The sequence below is a fragment of the Amblyomma mixtum genome, chromosome 1 (assembly GCF_055824585.1).
Source record: "Amblyomma mixtum isolate Tamu chromosome 1, ASM5582458v1, whole genome shotgun sequence".
Taxonomy (NCBI): Eukaryota; Metazoa; Arthropoda; class Arachnida; order Ixodida; family Ixodidae; genus Amblyomma; species Amblyomma mixtum.
The window spans coordinates 202,885,401-202,899,039 of record NC_143012.1 but is presented as its reverse complement, the minus strand read 5'-3'; the positions used below and the strand labels follow the sequence as shown (position 1 = coordinate 202,899,039).

The window sequence follows — 13,639 nt, the reverse complement described above, 5'->3', positions numbered from 1 at the left end:
TGAAGGTGCGAGGGTCCAGGCGGTCCAGAGCACATCGCAGCTTATGTCTTTCGGCTACAAAAGCAGGGCACTCACACAAGATATGGGTGATTGTCTCATCACAGGCGCAGGTCACACAAGAAGGGCTGTCGGCCATCGCGATCCGGAAAGCATACTTATTCGTGAAGGCAACACCAAGCCATAGACGACACAGTAGTGTTGCTTCACGACGCTCTACATTACACGGAAGACGGAGGCGCAGTCCAGGCTCGAAAGTCCTGAGGCGACTGTTGCACAACTCACCAGAGTTGATTTGCACATATTAAACATTAGCTATGACCGATATGCACGTTTCTAGAACACGCAAAAACGCCCTCGAGTATTCAATAGTGCAGTGTAAACCATTTGCACCCTTGAGGGCCAAATGTCATGCATACACCTCACAGCATCCACGATTTACGTGAAACGAGTGTTGTCATAAAGTAACACCCATTTTTCACCCACATTTAATATCTATAGTATTAAACTTGTACTTTTTCTTACACCCCAGTAGATCGTCAGAGTGCAATGGTGTATTCAGTTTACTGAGTGAAAATAATATATATTATGATCGCTTACCATCATGGCAGGACCAGTGATCAGTTTGCGTTGTGATGTAGACAGTGATGACGCCAAGCGCCGCAGGCTCTGTCAGTTACCCCCCCGCATCGAATGAACTACCTCTGGTTTGGTTTAGTTTATGGGGTTTAACGTCTCAAAGCGACTAAGGCTATGAGAGACGCCGTAGTGAAGGGCCCCGGAAATTTCGACCACCTGGGGTTCTTTAACGTGCACTGACATCGCACAGTACACGGGCCTCTGAGCAGAAATAGAAATGCATAGTTTGCACTGTGCACGGTCTGGGTTACGGCATCTGGTTGGAATTCGGCTGCCCAAGTTGGACTTCACTCGGGAGTGGAGACGGGGTATAGTGTTCATGCCCCGATCCGGTAGCTTATAGTTTCTATCACCAATGCGTTCCTTAGTGGTGCTGCCCAGTGTGGGAAGACGTTTTGATTTCAATCAGTGATTGAGTGCATACACCAGACACTTAAACTGCAGGCAACCAGTGGTGGGCCCAATGTCAACGCAATAACGCAATAACCCTCGATAAAGCCGTCATCACACTAGGTGCAATGACCATGGACTCTGCGTTCAAGGTTACCACGATGCAGGCCAGTGACCTAAGCACCAGGGACCTAAACACATTTAGGTGTGCGTTCCGCAACACCAAATGAGTTGCCGACAACGTCAGCACTATGTCGGGTAACATGCTCGACTGCGTCAAAAAAACCTTAGCGGGCCAAACCAACAACTGCCTAGTTCTGTTTGGTTGCATGGATGTGATCCTATACGGGAACATGTTTTGGCCACCTAGAGCCTGTCAGGACTCAGCCGTGCGACCGGCCGAAACGAAAGAGACGTGAAAAAGACGTGAAGGTCTAGCGGTACGAACAGGAGAATCGTAACCGAGGCGTGGTAAATGCGAAAAGCAAGCGCAGGCGATACCGTTGCTATTGACAGAATTACCTGTATGATAGCTTACAGAAACTTGCGACACTCACAAACGAAGACAAAAATTAGCTGCGGTTTCACCAATGGCCATCGCGGGTAGAACTGCGGAAGCAACGGCGCAGCAGTCGCAGCGGCGGCGGCATCTCAGGGGGCACTTTGACTGTTTAAAGTGCGCAGAGGCGAAAGCGTTTTCCGCACCACTTTGACTGCCTCTGTAGAACTGCTGACGTCATTAACAAAGTACTGACTATTAATAAAGTAATGGCAAATTAATAATTAATCGCTAATTACGAATTAATTACTAAACTGTAATTGAATGCTAATTAATGATGATCAAGCTTCGTCTTTACGAGTGGGAAACGTTACAGCATGTTGTAGCGCTGCTAGGGAGTCCACGGAACCCCACTACCTGTTCGGTGGGATGCCTTGCCCTTTGAACGCAACGCTTTTTGAGGAAAGGAAATTCGGCGTCTCTCATAGCCTCAGTCGCTTTGGGACGTCAAACCCCAATAAACAAACAGGAAAGGAAATGGCGCAGTAATTCTCGGTCATCTCGGTGGACACCTCAACGGCATCGTACAGGAAGAGAGGAAGTCGGAGATAAAGAAGGAAGAGAAAGGGGGACCGTAATGACGAAAACGAAACTTGGATTTGAGGAAAGGAAATTACGCCGTAACCGTCTCACGTATCTCGGCGCACACTAGTCATCCGTTTGTAGAGGAAGGGAGGAAGTGGGAGTGAAAGAAGAAAGAGAAAGAGGGGCCGTAATAAAGAAAATGAAAATTGTATTTGAGGAAAGGAAATTACGGAGTAACTGTCTCGCACTCGCTCCTCGCAGACACGTTTAGCATACTGTGTACCATACTACCGTTACCGTTACCGGAGTACCAGGAGCCCGCCCACCACCGCTGAGCGCGCGCTGATTGGTCCCGATGCTACTGGCGCGCGCCCAGCTGCCGGGTACCAGGCGCCATCTGGCGCCGTCAAGGTGATTTGCGCATGCGCACTGACTACGCGCGGGCTCTCGGTACTCCGGAGCCGGTAACAGTGGGCGGTTTTACCATACCATGTACCGTGTTACCGTTACCGGAGTACCGGGTGCCCGCCCACCGCCGCTGAGCCAGCGCTGACTGGTCCCGAAGCTCCCTGAGCGCGCGTAGCTGCCGAGTACGTGACGCCATCTGGTGACGTCAAGGCGATTTGCGCATGCGCATTGGCTGCACCGCATTCCTGTTCAGTTATTGCCTTCTCTTTTCTCTGTTTAAAGCGTTTCAGTTATTCCTTTCCTCAAAAGCCAATATTTTTTTTCCCCAAACAGGCACCTAAAGGTGCAAGCGAAAGACTCGTTGTCAACCATGAAGAATCAGCGGAAGCGGCTCCGAACGGCGGGATTTTTATGCAAAAAAGTTTTGGATGCAGGTGTCTCTCAGTTTACCATAGTTTTTCTACATTAATACGGAAAAGATTATATTAGCACCAACCTTCGTCCAAATAAAGGTGGAAATAAAGCCAGCAAATTAGAACAGCAGTGTTACTGTTGGAAGCCAAAGGAGTAGTGTTTTAAGCATATAGTGCACACAAATATTTTGTGAGGACGAAAAGACAGTAATTTGAATATGTGAAAAGTCGCAAATAAGTACAGAAGGTCTAGTTGCTTTAAAGACTAAAAAAGGTGTTATACACGAGTGCCGTTTACGCCGCAGCATTGGAATTCAAGAAAAATGTTATGATCACTTCCGTCCAATCTTTTCGAAAAACCTATTTATAACCACCGCGAAGTTGCTGGACTCGATGAAAGGTTTTATTGTCGCCCAAACAAGCAAGAGTGATATTAGAAAAAATTAATGCATAGAACGCGAACTCATGTGCGGTAAACTTTTACAGAATATGTTCAAACTTTTACTTGTAACTGTTTTAATAGCTTAATAAAAATGTGAAGAATGGATATTGGCCAGTAATCTCCAATCCTGGAATCTTCATTTTTCAAAGCAGGAAAAATTTTTCTTTTATTATCGGCTAAGGAATTGAACCAGATTTCTAGTCGGCATTGTATACATTGCTCACAATGGAGAAAAATGGAACTGCAGACTGGTTGAGCTGCTTCCCGTGTACGCCAGCTAGGCCGGTGAAGCCTGACCTTCGGCAACCACGATAACGGCGTAATGGAGCGTAATAGCACCTTAAAAACCGCCAATATAGGCAAGCCTCAGTTGGCTCTTGTTGCATAAAACAATACCGGGTTAAATTTCTAATAGCTGCTTGTTCGGATCCAGAGAATGGACACCCTCTCCTTCATGCAAGGCCCTGGCGTCAGCTTGTTTAATTGCTGCGCTGCAGTTAGGGGCACTTAGGGATTAATTCATACACTTCAGTGCAGGGTGGATAAGGCTTTCTAAAGTGGGATAAGCCACCACTCTTCTATCCAAGTGCAGGAAAGCTTGCTGAGTAAGGATATGAAATCCAAAAACGCGGCTACACAAGTCAAGGTTTCCATTGATTTGGGGCATTGTTTGTTTGCCGTGCAGCTGCGCTCATGGAACCAGGCACGATGCCTGAATACCAAGGAGCTAGGAGAGCATACGCAGTCTTACCAGAATGTGAAGCAGAGGCCAATGTCAGGGGTCTCTTCAAACCAGTGTGAAATCAGCTCTGCGTAGTTAATCCATGGCAACTTGTTCGTGGCAAATAGATAGCCACCGCCTGCGAACGCGTGGAAAGTGAAGCTAGGTTACGATGAATCCGGACTGGTTAATATATCAGCGTTGTTAATATCAACGCTGTTAATGCTTAATTTCATTTTTTTCGCATATTTAATAAAACCCTTAAAGCAAAGCACCTTAATACGTTTTTGTAAACTGCCGACCAACCAGCCGAACTTCCCTCTTTAACATGTTTAGTGCAATGTGCAGCAAACTCGAATTCCTTGTGTATGCTTAAAAAATAAAGCTCAACGCCACAAAAATTACACCACAACAAAACAGAAAAAAAAGACGCAACACACTAGCATTGCCACTCATTTCACAGATGGTTCCGATGCCCAGCTTTACTAGCTACAAATACTCTTCATCCCCAGTGGTGGCAACAGTAACTGTACGCTGTCATTTGGAAGTCATAGGCCGCTGATGTGATCCACCATGAAAAAATTGCGCCGATAGAAGTAGAAGAACGCCATCACCAATGAGCGCTTATGCCTCTGAAGCACGATTCTTAAAAAAAAAAGAGTATCAGTAAACATCATATCAGTTGTTGCTTTCAGAAAATCGCACTGCTTAAGTTGTCGGATGAGTCTTCTAGCAGGTAATTTTTTCAAGATGATCCTTTCAACAGCTGTTTCCGACAGTGCTGTATAGTTGCCCTTTTCTATGAAGATTCACGAGTTTTGGTTAAAGGAAATCTCTCACAGTTCAGTACTAGTTACTTCCAACCAGAAATGCAATTCCGTCATAAATGTTATTTTGCATTCCTTTCTAGTCGTGTGGCTGCGTTACAGCGTACACTAAGGACTAATTACACCTTAAATCAAAATCGACCCCTCCTTGAAGGATTATTGTAAATGAGTTAGCTTCAGAGGCATACATTCCCCTCAGCGTTATAATGCCTATCTGGGCATGCGCTGCCTTTAGATCTTATTTCTGCCCATATATAGAAAGGCCTACAGAAATTAAACAGGAAAAAAAATTTACTTCAACTTGTTTAGTTTAAAGAAGTGTTTGTTAAAAAATCGCGGACAACGGGCGGCGCTGATTTGTAGACTTCAAAGAAATCTACAATTCAGCGAAGATAACCGGCTGCTTGAAATTGTTCAATAGAGATTTCTATTTTAGAATCCTTGAAAAATACGCCGTTGTGGTCTGTGCATCTGGGTTGCACCGCACGGTGGATATTATATGCATGATAGAGTGGAAAACAAAAGACGTTTAGTGAGGAGAAATCATCTAATCGAGTTTTTCTCGGCAAAAGTATAATTTGCATAACTGAACAGCGTCAGAGTTAAAACTGAAGCCTTTGTTTAAAACCTCCCAGTTGCCAACGTGTTCATGAACTTACCTGAAAAGTGAGAAGTGGCGAACGGTGTTAAGTTGGTTCTCTAACGTATCACCATAATCATATGGCTGCACTCGACATTTTTCGTTGCGGGAAAAGCGCCAACATTTCAGCGATAAACCGCACTAGCTGCAATCCAAGAGTGTGTCACGGGGGCTAGTTGGCGAAGCTCGAAGTCATAAAAACACAAACGCCACACAAAGGACAAGACTCAGGGAAAAAGGAGTGGGCACAAGCGAGACTTGCATTTGTTTAGTCAAGCTACTCGACTTACATTAGCCGACCACAGTGAGCGTGTGCTCCAAATACTCAGTCTAATCAGACCACGAAGCTTCTGTTCCTTGTGGTGCAAGGGCACCGACGCCTTGATGGCACACTTTTCAGGGCCATATCTTGCTAACCATCACGGCTTAGAAAATTTCGCGCGCTTTTTTGTCTTTTGCACGGCCGATTGTCTTTGCATAGAGCTGAAAATTCGCGTCCGTTTCTCCTACTTCTACCATAAGTCTTGTCATTTCCGCTGTTTTTTTTTGTTTCGCATTAACAGCATCACTATATTCAACATTAAATATTCATGTTACACAATTTTAGTAGTGTGTGGTGTGGAAAACTCAAATCAAGAAGGTGAAAAGGCATATAATAGACATAAGATATCTGTAATCAATGGCGATTTTGACATTTTAAAAAGAAGCTGGTCTCAGTTGTTGGCGGCGGTCAGTTTCGCAATGTAATCTTGCGGCCTGAAAGATGAACTAAACGCTGACTACTCAACTTTTAGTAATCTTAATTTTTAATTCCATTTTGTGAAATAAACAATTATAAGGAAGTTGAGTCACCTTAGCAGCGGAATGCGACAGCGTTCAAACCGCTGCTGATGAAGCACTTGGGAGCGAGTCTGTACTCTAGGCGGCTGTAGACGACGCACTTACAGTAGGTTGCTAATCTGTGCCACTTGAAACTGCCCGATGAAGGTCCAAACTCAGCGCCGACCAGCTGCGCACTGACGAAATAGCCACCTCGACATTGTCTCTCCGTTTGCCGATCGCACATGGTTCTCTTGTTTTTCACTTCTTAATTTTCTCGCCTCGCCACGTCATCTTGTGACATCATCAACCTGTCGACCAATCAGCGGGGGTTGTGACTAACGAAGGCCCCGAAAACCGACGATGTGAAGTCTAACGCTGTTGCACTATTATTGTCAGCCCTTCCGCACATTACGCATGCACATACTGCGGCGAAGTATCCATCGCGGCTTTTGAAATATGTGCCGAATAACTTCAAACAGCATGTATATGTGTAATGAACTGGAGATGTGATTTGAGATTGTGTTCTGGTTTTCTTGTTTAAGAGATTCAGCGCGAAATGACAAGGACGACCAAAAATACAGAAAGAACTGGTGCCGGTGAGCGACAGTCCTGTCTGCACTGCTGTTCTTCCTCCTCTTAGGCGCTGCATCACATGATGTGTATGCTGGTCGTTTCTGCGGACGCGAAAATACTAACTCATGCTCTTGCTAACCACATTCTTATCAACAATTCTATTTCCGACAAGGAAAAGTATGCTTTAAGGCAAAGGTCAGATCATTGAAGCTGACTGTCGCCAGAAGTGCACGTGACTGAACAAGTTTTCATTGTTGCCATCCTTTACATAGTGCTGTTTCCCAGGTGCTCCCCTGTGATCTTCCTGTGCACGCCATGCTGTGCCTTTTATATTCCTGACAGTCAGATGTCATTCCCCACCATATGTACCGTACGTGTGCCAGTTCATGCAGAATTGATTGGTTTTACTTTCTCTCAACAGGTACTACAAAATGTAGTCAGTCCCCATGCACCTTTAGTACACTGGTGAACGAAACGCTTATAGAAAAATTTTAGGCTACGTGTCTGGGGTCTTGCTTGGGTGTGGCAGTGATATTTTTGCTCTGTTTGTATCTGCCCCCAAATACCGCATGCAGGGCAAGAATCCGCTATGGTTTAGGACTTATCGCGAATTCTGTTAAAAACAGCATACCTTTACATGCGATTAAATATGAGGCCACATCGCATTTAGGTAAGCTACTGTTATGAACATATTGAAGGAATGGTCTCACCTTCCGATGCCTAGCAAAGAACTGGCTTTTAAAGCATGTCCTACGCTCGAATCTAGAAGTAAAGAGTGCTGTAGAAAATGAATGAAATGCTTTTGGCAGTAAATAACAGTAAACTACAAGCGCCACAAGAAGGTGTCTGATGAATGCTCTGACGGCTGTGGCTCAATCTTTGAGTTCATTCTAGTGTGGTTAAAAATAATCTTCTGTTGAAAAAGTGCATTCGCGCAGTATTTGTGGGCGTTGACCCTATTGGTATACACAGAGAGGGCGAATGTTTTAAATGTTCTTTGAGAATTGGGTTGTACAATTATAAAACGGACTTTTTTTTGAGCAAAGTACTGCGAAGAAGCTTGTGAATAGGCATGGAAATAAAATCATGGAGGCAGCAGATCTTGACTGCACTGAAGCCTACTGACACAGATAAGTGTAGCATAGAGATACAGTTTTGCGAAGAGGAAACGTTAACCTTGTTGCAATATTTTCAATCTGTGGCTGCTGCAGCTCCCCCTAGTCCCTTCATGGTACGATCCGGGTGTCGGCACACTGCACTAATGCTACCGCAAATTTCCACATACCTACTCATTACCTCGATCATGTGCACAACGGAGCGTTCGATAGGCACCCGCGCAGCACACTGGTATTTAATTCATTTATTCTTACTTACCTGCGCTGGAAATTGTTATTAAAATTCGAAATTTTTTTTCGATACGTTTTCCGACACTTCTAACCTTATGTCAGTACTCTGCTTTTGAGCCACTAATCTTCCAATCGCTTTTTGCTTACTTCCACAACAGATTTATTTACATGACCATTGTTATCTCTAAAGCCTAGAGCCTCAGGTAGAGTGACTGTGCCTGAATCCACATGCTGATGGATACCATCACATTTGAGTATTAGGCGTTCAATTGTTTCTACAGATTTACGACACACTGCACATGTGTGACCTTCGTTAAATTTCTTTTTGTAGCTGCGCGTTCTAAGGCACCCTCACCTAGCTTCAAAGAGTAGGGTAGTGCCTCTTGAGTTGTCATGGAACAATTCCTTCCTGATCTGCCTTTTCCAGTATCGGTATAGTTCTACACTATGCTTCTTTTAAATTGAATTAATCCAATTTTTAGCTTCCCTGTTGTTATCCTTTTGTTCAATGCTCTTTCTTTCTCCGTCCTCCTGTCCGGCATACTTACCGGTTAGTTTCCCAGTTCTTTTCCACCATTATTAGTCAGGGCTCTTTCTGTATTAGTATTTAAATACCTGAACTGCCTATCTGTTATAGTGCAACTTCCTCAGGCGTTTTTATATATTATTGTACTCTGAGCTTCCCGTGCCTCGAGGGATGCCCATCCCATATCGGCCTGTACTGCTTTGTTTGCGGTTCTGCCGTGGGCACTTAGTCCTAATCCACCAGCAGCGCTCTGACTTACTCCTAATTTCGAATCAATTTCTGCCCTTAAGCACAGAACCTCATTCCCCAAAGTGAGCCCGGCACCATTATTCCTTTCCAAATACCACGTAGTACTTCATATTTGTTATACCCCATTAATGCCATATGATTAATTATCCCGGCATCTGTTCGCCTTTTCGTCTTAAGAGACTCTTCGTGCTTTTCTGTGTATATCTGTCCTTCGTTTACCCATATCCCGAGATATTTGTGTTTGGCCATTCTAGGTATTTCATGGCCTTGTATTGTAAGGACCTGATCTGTTGTATCGTTGAAAATCATCACACCTGAATTAGTTGTGCTAAAACTTAAACCTAGAGTGTCGCCTTCGTCTCGAAAACAGTTAACCACAGTTTGCAAATCTTCCTGGCTATCTGCTAACAGTACAATATCGTCCGCATACATTAAACCCAGGAACCGCTGGTCAGCGACCTTTTCGCCCTATTGTGTACGACAGATTATAACCTAGATTACTTCCTTGTAGCCTTCTTTGCGCATTTATCATATAAATCATGAAGAGCAGCGGTTATAGAGGACAACCTTTCCTTAATCCTTTATGTATCTCCACAGTTGTCGTACTTTTTATCCCTTCCCAGGTAATTTTAACTTTATTACCTCGGCATATTTCCTGTAGAAAATCAATTACCTCATGACCAATACCTTCATCCTTTAATATATTCCATAGGAGTTCCCCGTTCACGTTGTCGTATGCACCGCTTAGGTCCAGGAAGGCTAAATAGATAGAGATGCTTTCTACCTCAGCTATTTCTATGCATTGGGTAAGCACGAACAGGCTATCATCTAAGGTCCTACCCCTTCTGAACTCGTTCTGCAATTCTCTGAGTATCTTATTACTTTCTACCCATGGCTGCATTTTTAATTTCACCGCCTGCATTGCCAGCCTGTATATAACAGATGTCATCACAATCGGTTGAAACGATTTTATGTTCATCTTATCTCCTTTCCCTTTATAAATCAAATTCATTTTACTCTGTCTCCAGCTGTGCGGAATTTGCTGATTTGTTATGACTGTCTCCAATGCTTCTATCAGCGTTTCCTTGCTTCTTGAGCCATGTTCATTAATCAGCTTGAATGGAATTTCTTCTATCCCTGCGGATGCGGATTTAGAAATACATGCTTCCGCCTTTTTTCCAGTTAAGACTAGTCAGTTCTAAGCTGTTCTCTATTGTGCTGTCCTGTATTGCTCCGCTAATTGGGGAGATTACCCTATCGTCATTCCTGAAGAACTACTCTATAACTGATGTAATGTAGCTGACAGCATCGTCTCCCACTAAACATTTTCCCACAGCATCTCGAATCTGTCGCTGCTTTGTTTGATTCGTTTTATCTAGCCACCATATATGGTTGCACAGTTTTCTTGGGCCCTCTTTAGTTGCATCGCTAATTTCAGCCAGCCAGCGACCAGAGGACTGCTTTATTGTAACCTGGACGAGGGCCTGCACTTGCTGTTCCTTTTGTCGATCAGATTCCCATTTTTGGCTGGCCTATTTCCTCTACAGATAACTGCGCCCCCTTTGATCCTTTCATTTCTTGCGTTCCCTGAAAGCCACCAGTCGTTGTTCAATGGCCTCCTTAATTCCCGTATTCCACCAGCTTCGTGGCTTCCTCTTTCCTCTCCTGCACTTTACTCTTTTTACTTGTTTCATTTTTGTGCTGATGACTAGATCTAACTCATTATAATCCCACTTTTCCACGGGACGTTTCTCTATTGCTTCCCCTATGTTGGCTGCTATTAACGCTATTCGTTGTTTAATTTTGCGTATCTAAGGAATCCGAGATCACGCGGCTGAAAGGTAAATTAGAACCGCTTTATATAAAGCTGTCTTAGAGATATGGAAGCAATTGGCGAACTCAAATGCCCGATTCGACAACGAAACACGCGACGTAGACGCGAAGGATTCGGTCACGAGCCGTGTTACTCGACCCACCAAGCTACTTGAATATTCTGTGCATTTTTCTTCAATACGACTGCCATGTCCTTCACTCACAATGGTAACTGCGGGACTGGCTGCAAAGCGTAAGTTCATCCCGTTTAGCGCGTTCAATATCGCTACTGACTCACTGCTCCTCACCGCGCTGAGGTGACTCATCATCAGCACAGGAGGCGCTACCGCCGCTGCGCTCCTCCTGGAATTTGCTCAAGAATGAGCTATTTTGAAGCTTTCTATCAGTAAAGCGTGCAGACCCGCCTCACTGCCCATTTTTATTCTCATTGAACACGAAAGCGTACATAAAGGTCATCTGACGATATCACTAACTTTACTTAAATTAAACAATTTTTTCGCACGTTTTATGCCAGTCTTCAGTCTGTATGGCCACAACTAATAGATCATCTCCAAACCTCTATCTTGGGGTAGCCAATTCAGCATGTCCTCGCCACCACCGGAGTAGAAAATCCAGGACATATGGCTTGGTTCGGTATTCGTAACCCAGCCACAGTTGAAAGGCTTGGAGTAGTTGCAGTCAAACTTTGTTGGTATCACTGAAAATGGAGCCCAGTATACAAGCAGTTTCAGTTAACGTCAATCAATATTTCTTATGAGGTCAATAATTATACTTGTTGGTCAGTATTAGTGAATGAATATTTAGAGACACAAAAGTTCTTTTAAGAAAGTAAAAAAGAATGGCTTAGTGCATTGGCGATTGGTTTATTAATGATTGCATCATTAGTTTCAGAAGATAGGCAACCTCAGCAAACCCATGAGATAAGACTACTGTTGAAAAGGGAAAGTTGTGCAGCATGAATAAAAAAATAATGGGGAAAAATTCTCTACAAGTACGCTTGCTTTGAACCTATGGCACAAAAAGCCGCGCATAGCACGCTTTCATAATCGGTGAGATTGGCTGGTGAAGTTAACCTTGTGGTAACTGAGTGGAAATTGTGGCAATGCATCGGGTGCGACAAGTTGCGAAATCTCCCAAAGTATGTCTTACTCGGTGCGTAGATTTTAGATTTGAAGGGTTCCCATAACCTGTTCAACAAAGGTAGGCATACCTTGCATGAGTAAAAAGTTGCACCACTGTGGCTTTCTTCTTAACGTAAGCAAATTTCCAGCCGACAGTGTATTTATTATTTCTAAATGGTTTTGCAATAATTGTGTACATACTCGTTTTTATTTAGGGAATCAATGCTAATATTTAATTTGCTTATCACAAAAATAATGCTTTCATTCATGTCCCACCATATCTGCGACTATCAACAGCATTTCTGTAACGGTAATATAGTAGCGGCCTGCAGTGTTGAACAGGTTTCTTATATGCGCCAAATCCTGCAGAGGCACCACGGCTATCCATGAAGTAAGAAATCTAAAATCTGCCATAGACGGCGCCAAAAGAAACAACATGGGTTTGCCAAATATGTTTGCCACAACACTGCGAGCCTCTCTGGCCTAATCCGACCAACTGTTTCCTTCACTGAACGCCACGTTATGACGACGAGTGTACCAGCGCAACGCGAGCAGAATGCTTCTCGATTTCTCGTGCGGTCACTGGCTGTGGTATCAAACAAACGCTTCTGTTCAGCTAAACTGGACCTGAAGCAATGGTGCTGCTCTGAAGCGAAACTCACAAGGTCATAGGCATCATGCATGCGCAATATTTTAATTTTCTGCTGCCACTGCCACCATCGTATATAAATACAACACCTCCTTGAAGAATGGAATGCTCTGATTTCTGTCCGTCTGATATGTACCATTGATAGTTCATTATTAGCTCAGCAGTATTCATTAAGTTTGGCCATGTGCTATCGGGTACAAAAGGGGTACACTCCACGGGGCGGGAGCCGGAGCAACGGAAGACTGCGTTGCAATGCCATCTACAGCCTGTATGGCGGATCGAGACCTTTATTATGAGCACGCATGTCGCTCGGCTCGTTTCCATGTTTCGCCTTTTAGCCCGCCAAAAGGCCGCAGTTTTCCGTTGCATCGCCTTCCACCGCGTGGAGTATACCACTTTTGTCCCCGAATAGTGCCTATCGAAAAATCTACTTATTCATATGTGTTACATACCAGCATATATGTGTCCCCAATGTGCCTCGTATGAGCTTAGATGAGCAGCATATGTGTGATACGTAGAAATAAATGGGCCTGGTATGAGCACACATTAGTTTCATACGAGTTTATATGGGCCAGAAATTGTCGAGTATTAACTCATAGGGGCTGCATACGATAATTAGTCACATATGCTTCGACTGAACCCATATGTGCTGCATACGAATTCATATGTCACAAACATTTCCCTTGTGAATTCGTATGTGCCACATACAATTCACAGGATTCGGAAAACTGTGTTGTATGGACTTGCATGCAGCCCACATCAACCGACTCGCGGAACTCCTGTGCACACATGAACTCCATTTGTTTCAATTCAATTCAGATCTGCCACAAGCGAAACAGATAGTGTTCATGAGTGCATCGTTTACAATCGCCTTGGTTTGGTGCAACCAACAGAAAAGCAGCGTTGGACGAGCGACTAACGACTGACGAACCAATGCGAGAGAAAAAAAAAACACAGGG

At 44.1% G+C, this 13,639-nt stretch overlaps 1 protein-coding gene across 1 annotated transcript in view; it reads right to left on the bottom strand.

Moving 5' to 3' along the window:
* LOC149370577 (apical endosomal glycoprotein-like) overlaps positions 1-13,639 on the bottom strand; it is a 45,667-nt gene that overhangs the window by 26,988 nt on the left and 5,040 nt on the right. Inside the window, exons 3-4 of the mRNA XM_089578012.1 lie at positions 11,467-11,607; positions 4,125-4,233 (exon numbers count right to left, since the gene is read on the bottom strand). Of these exons, the coding sequence (XP_089434138.1) occupies positions 4,125-4,233; positions 11,467-11,607 (250 nt within the window). The remainder of the gene's footprint in view (positions 1-4,124; positions 4,234-11,466; positions 11,608-13,639) is intronic.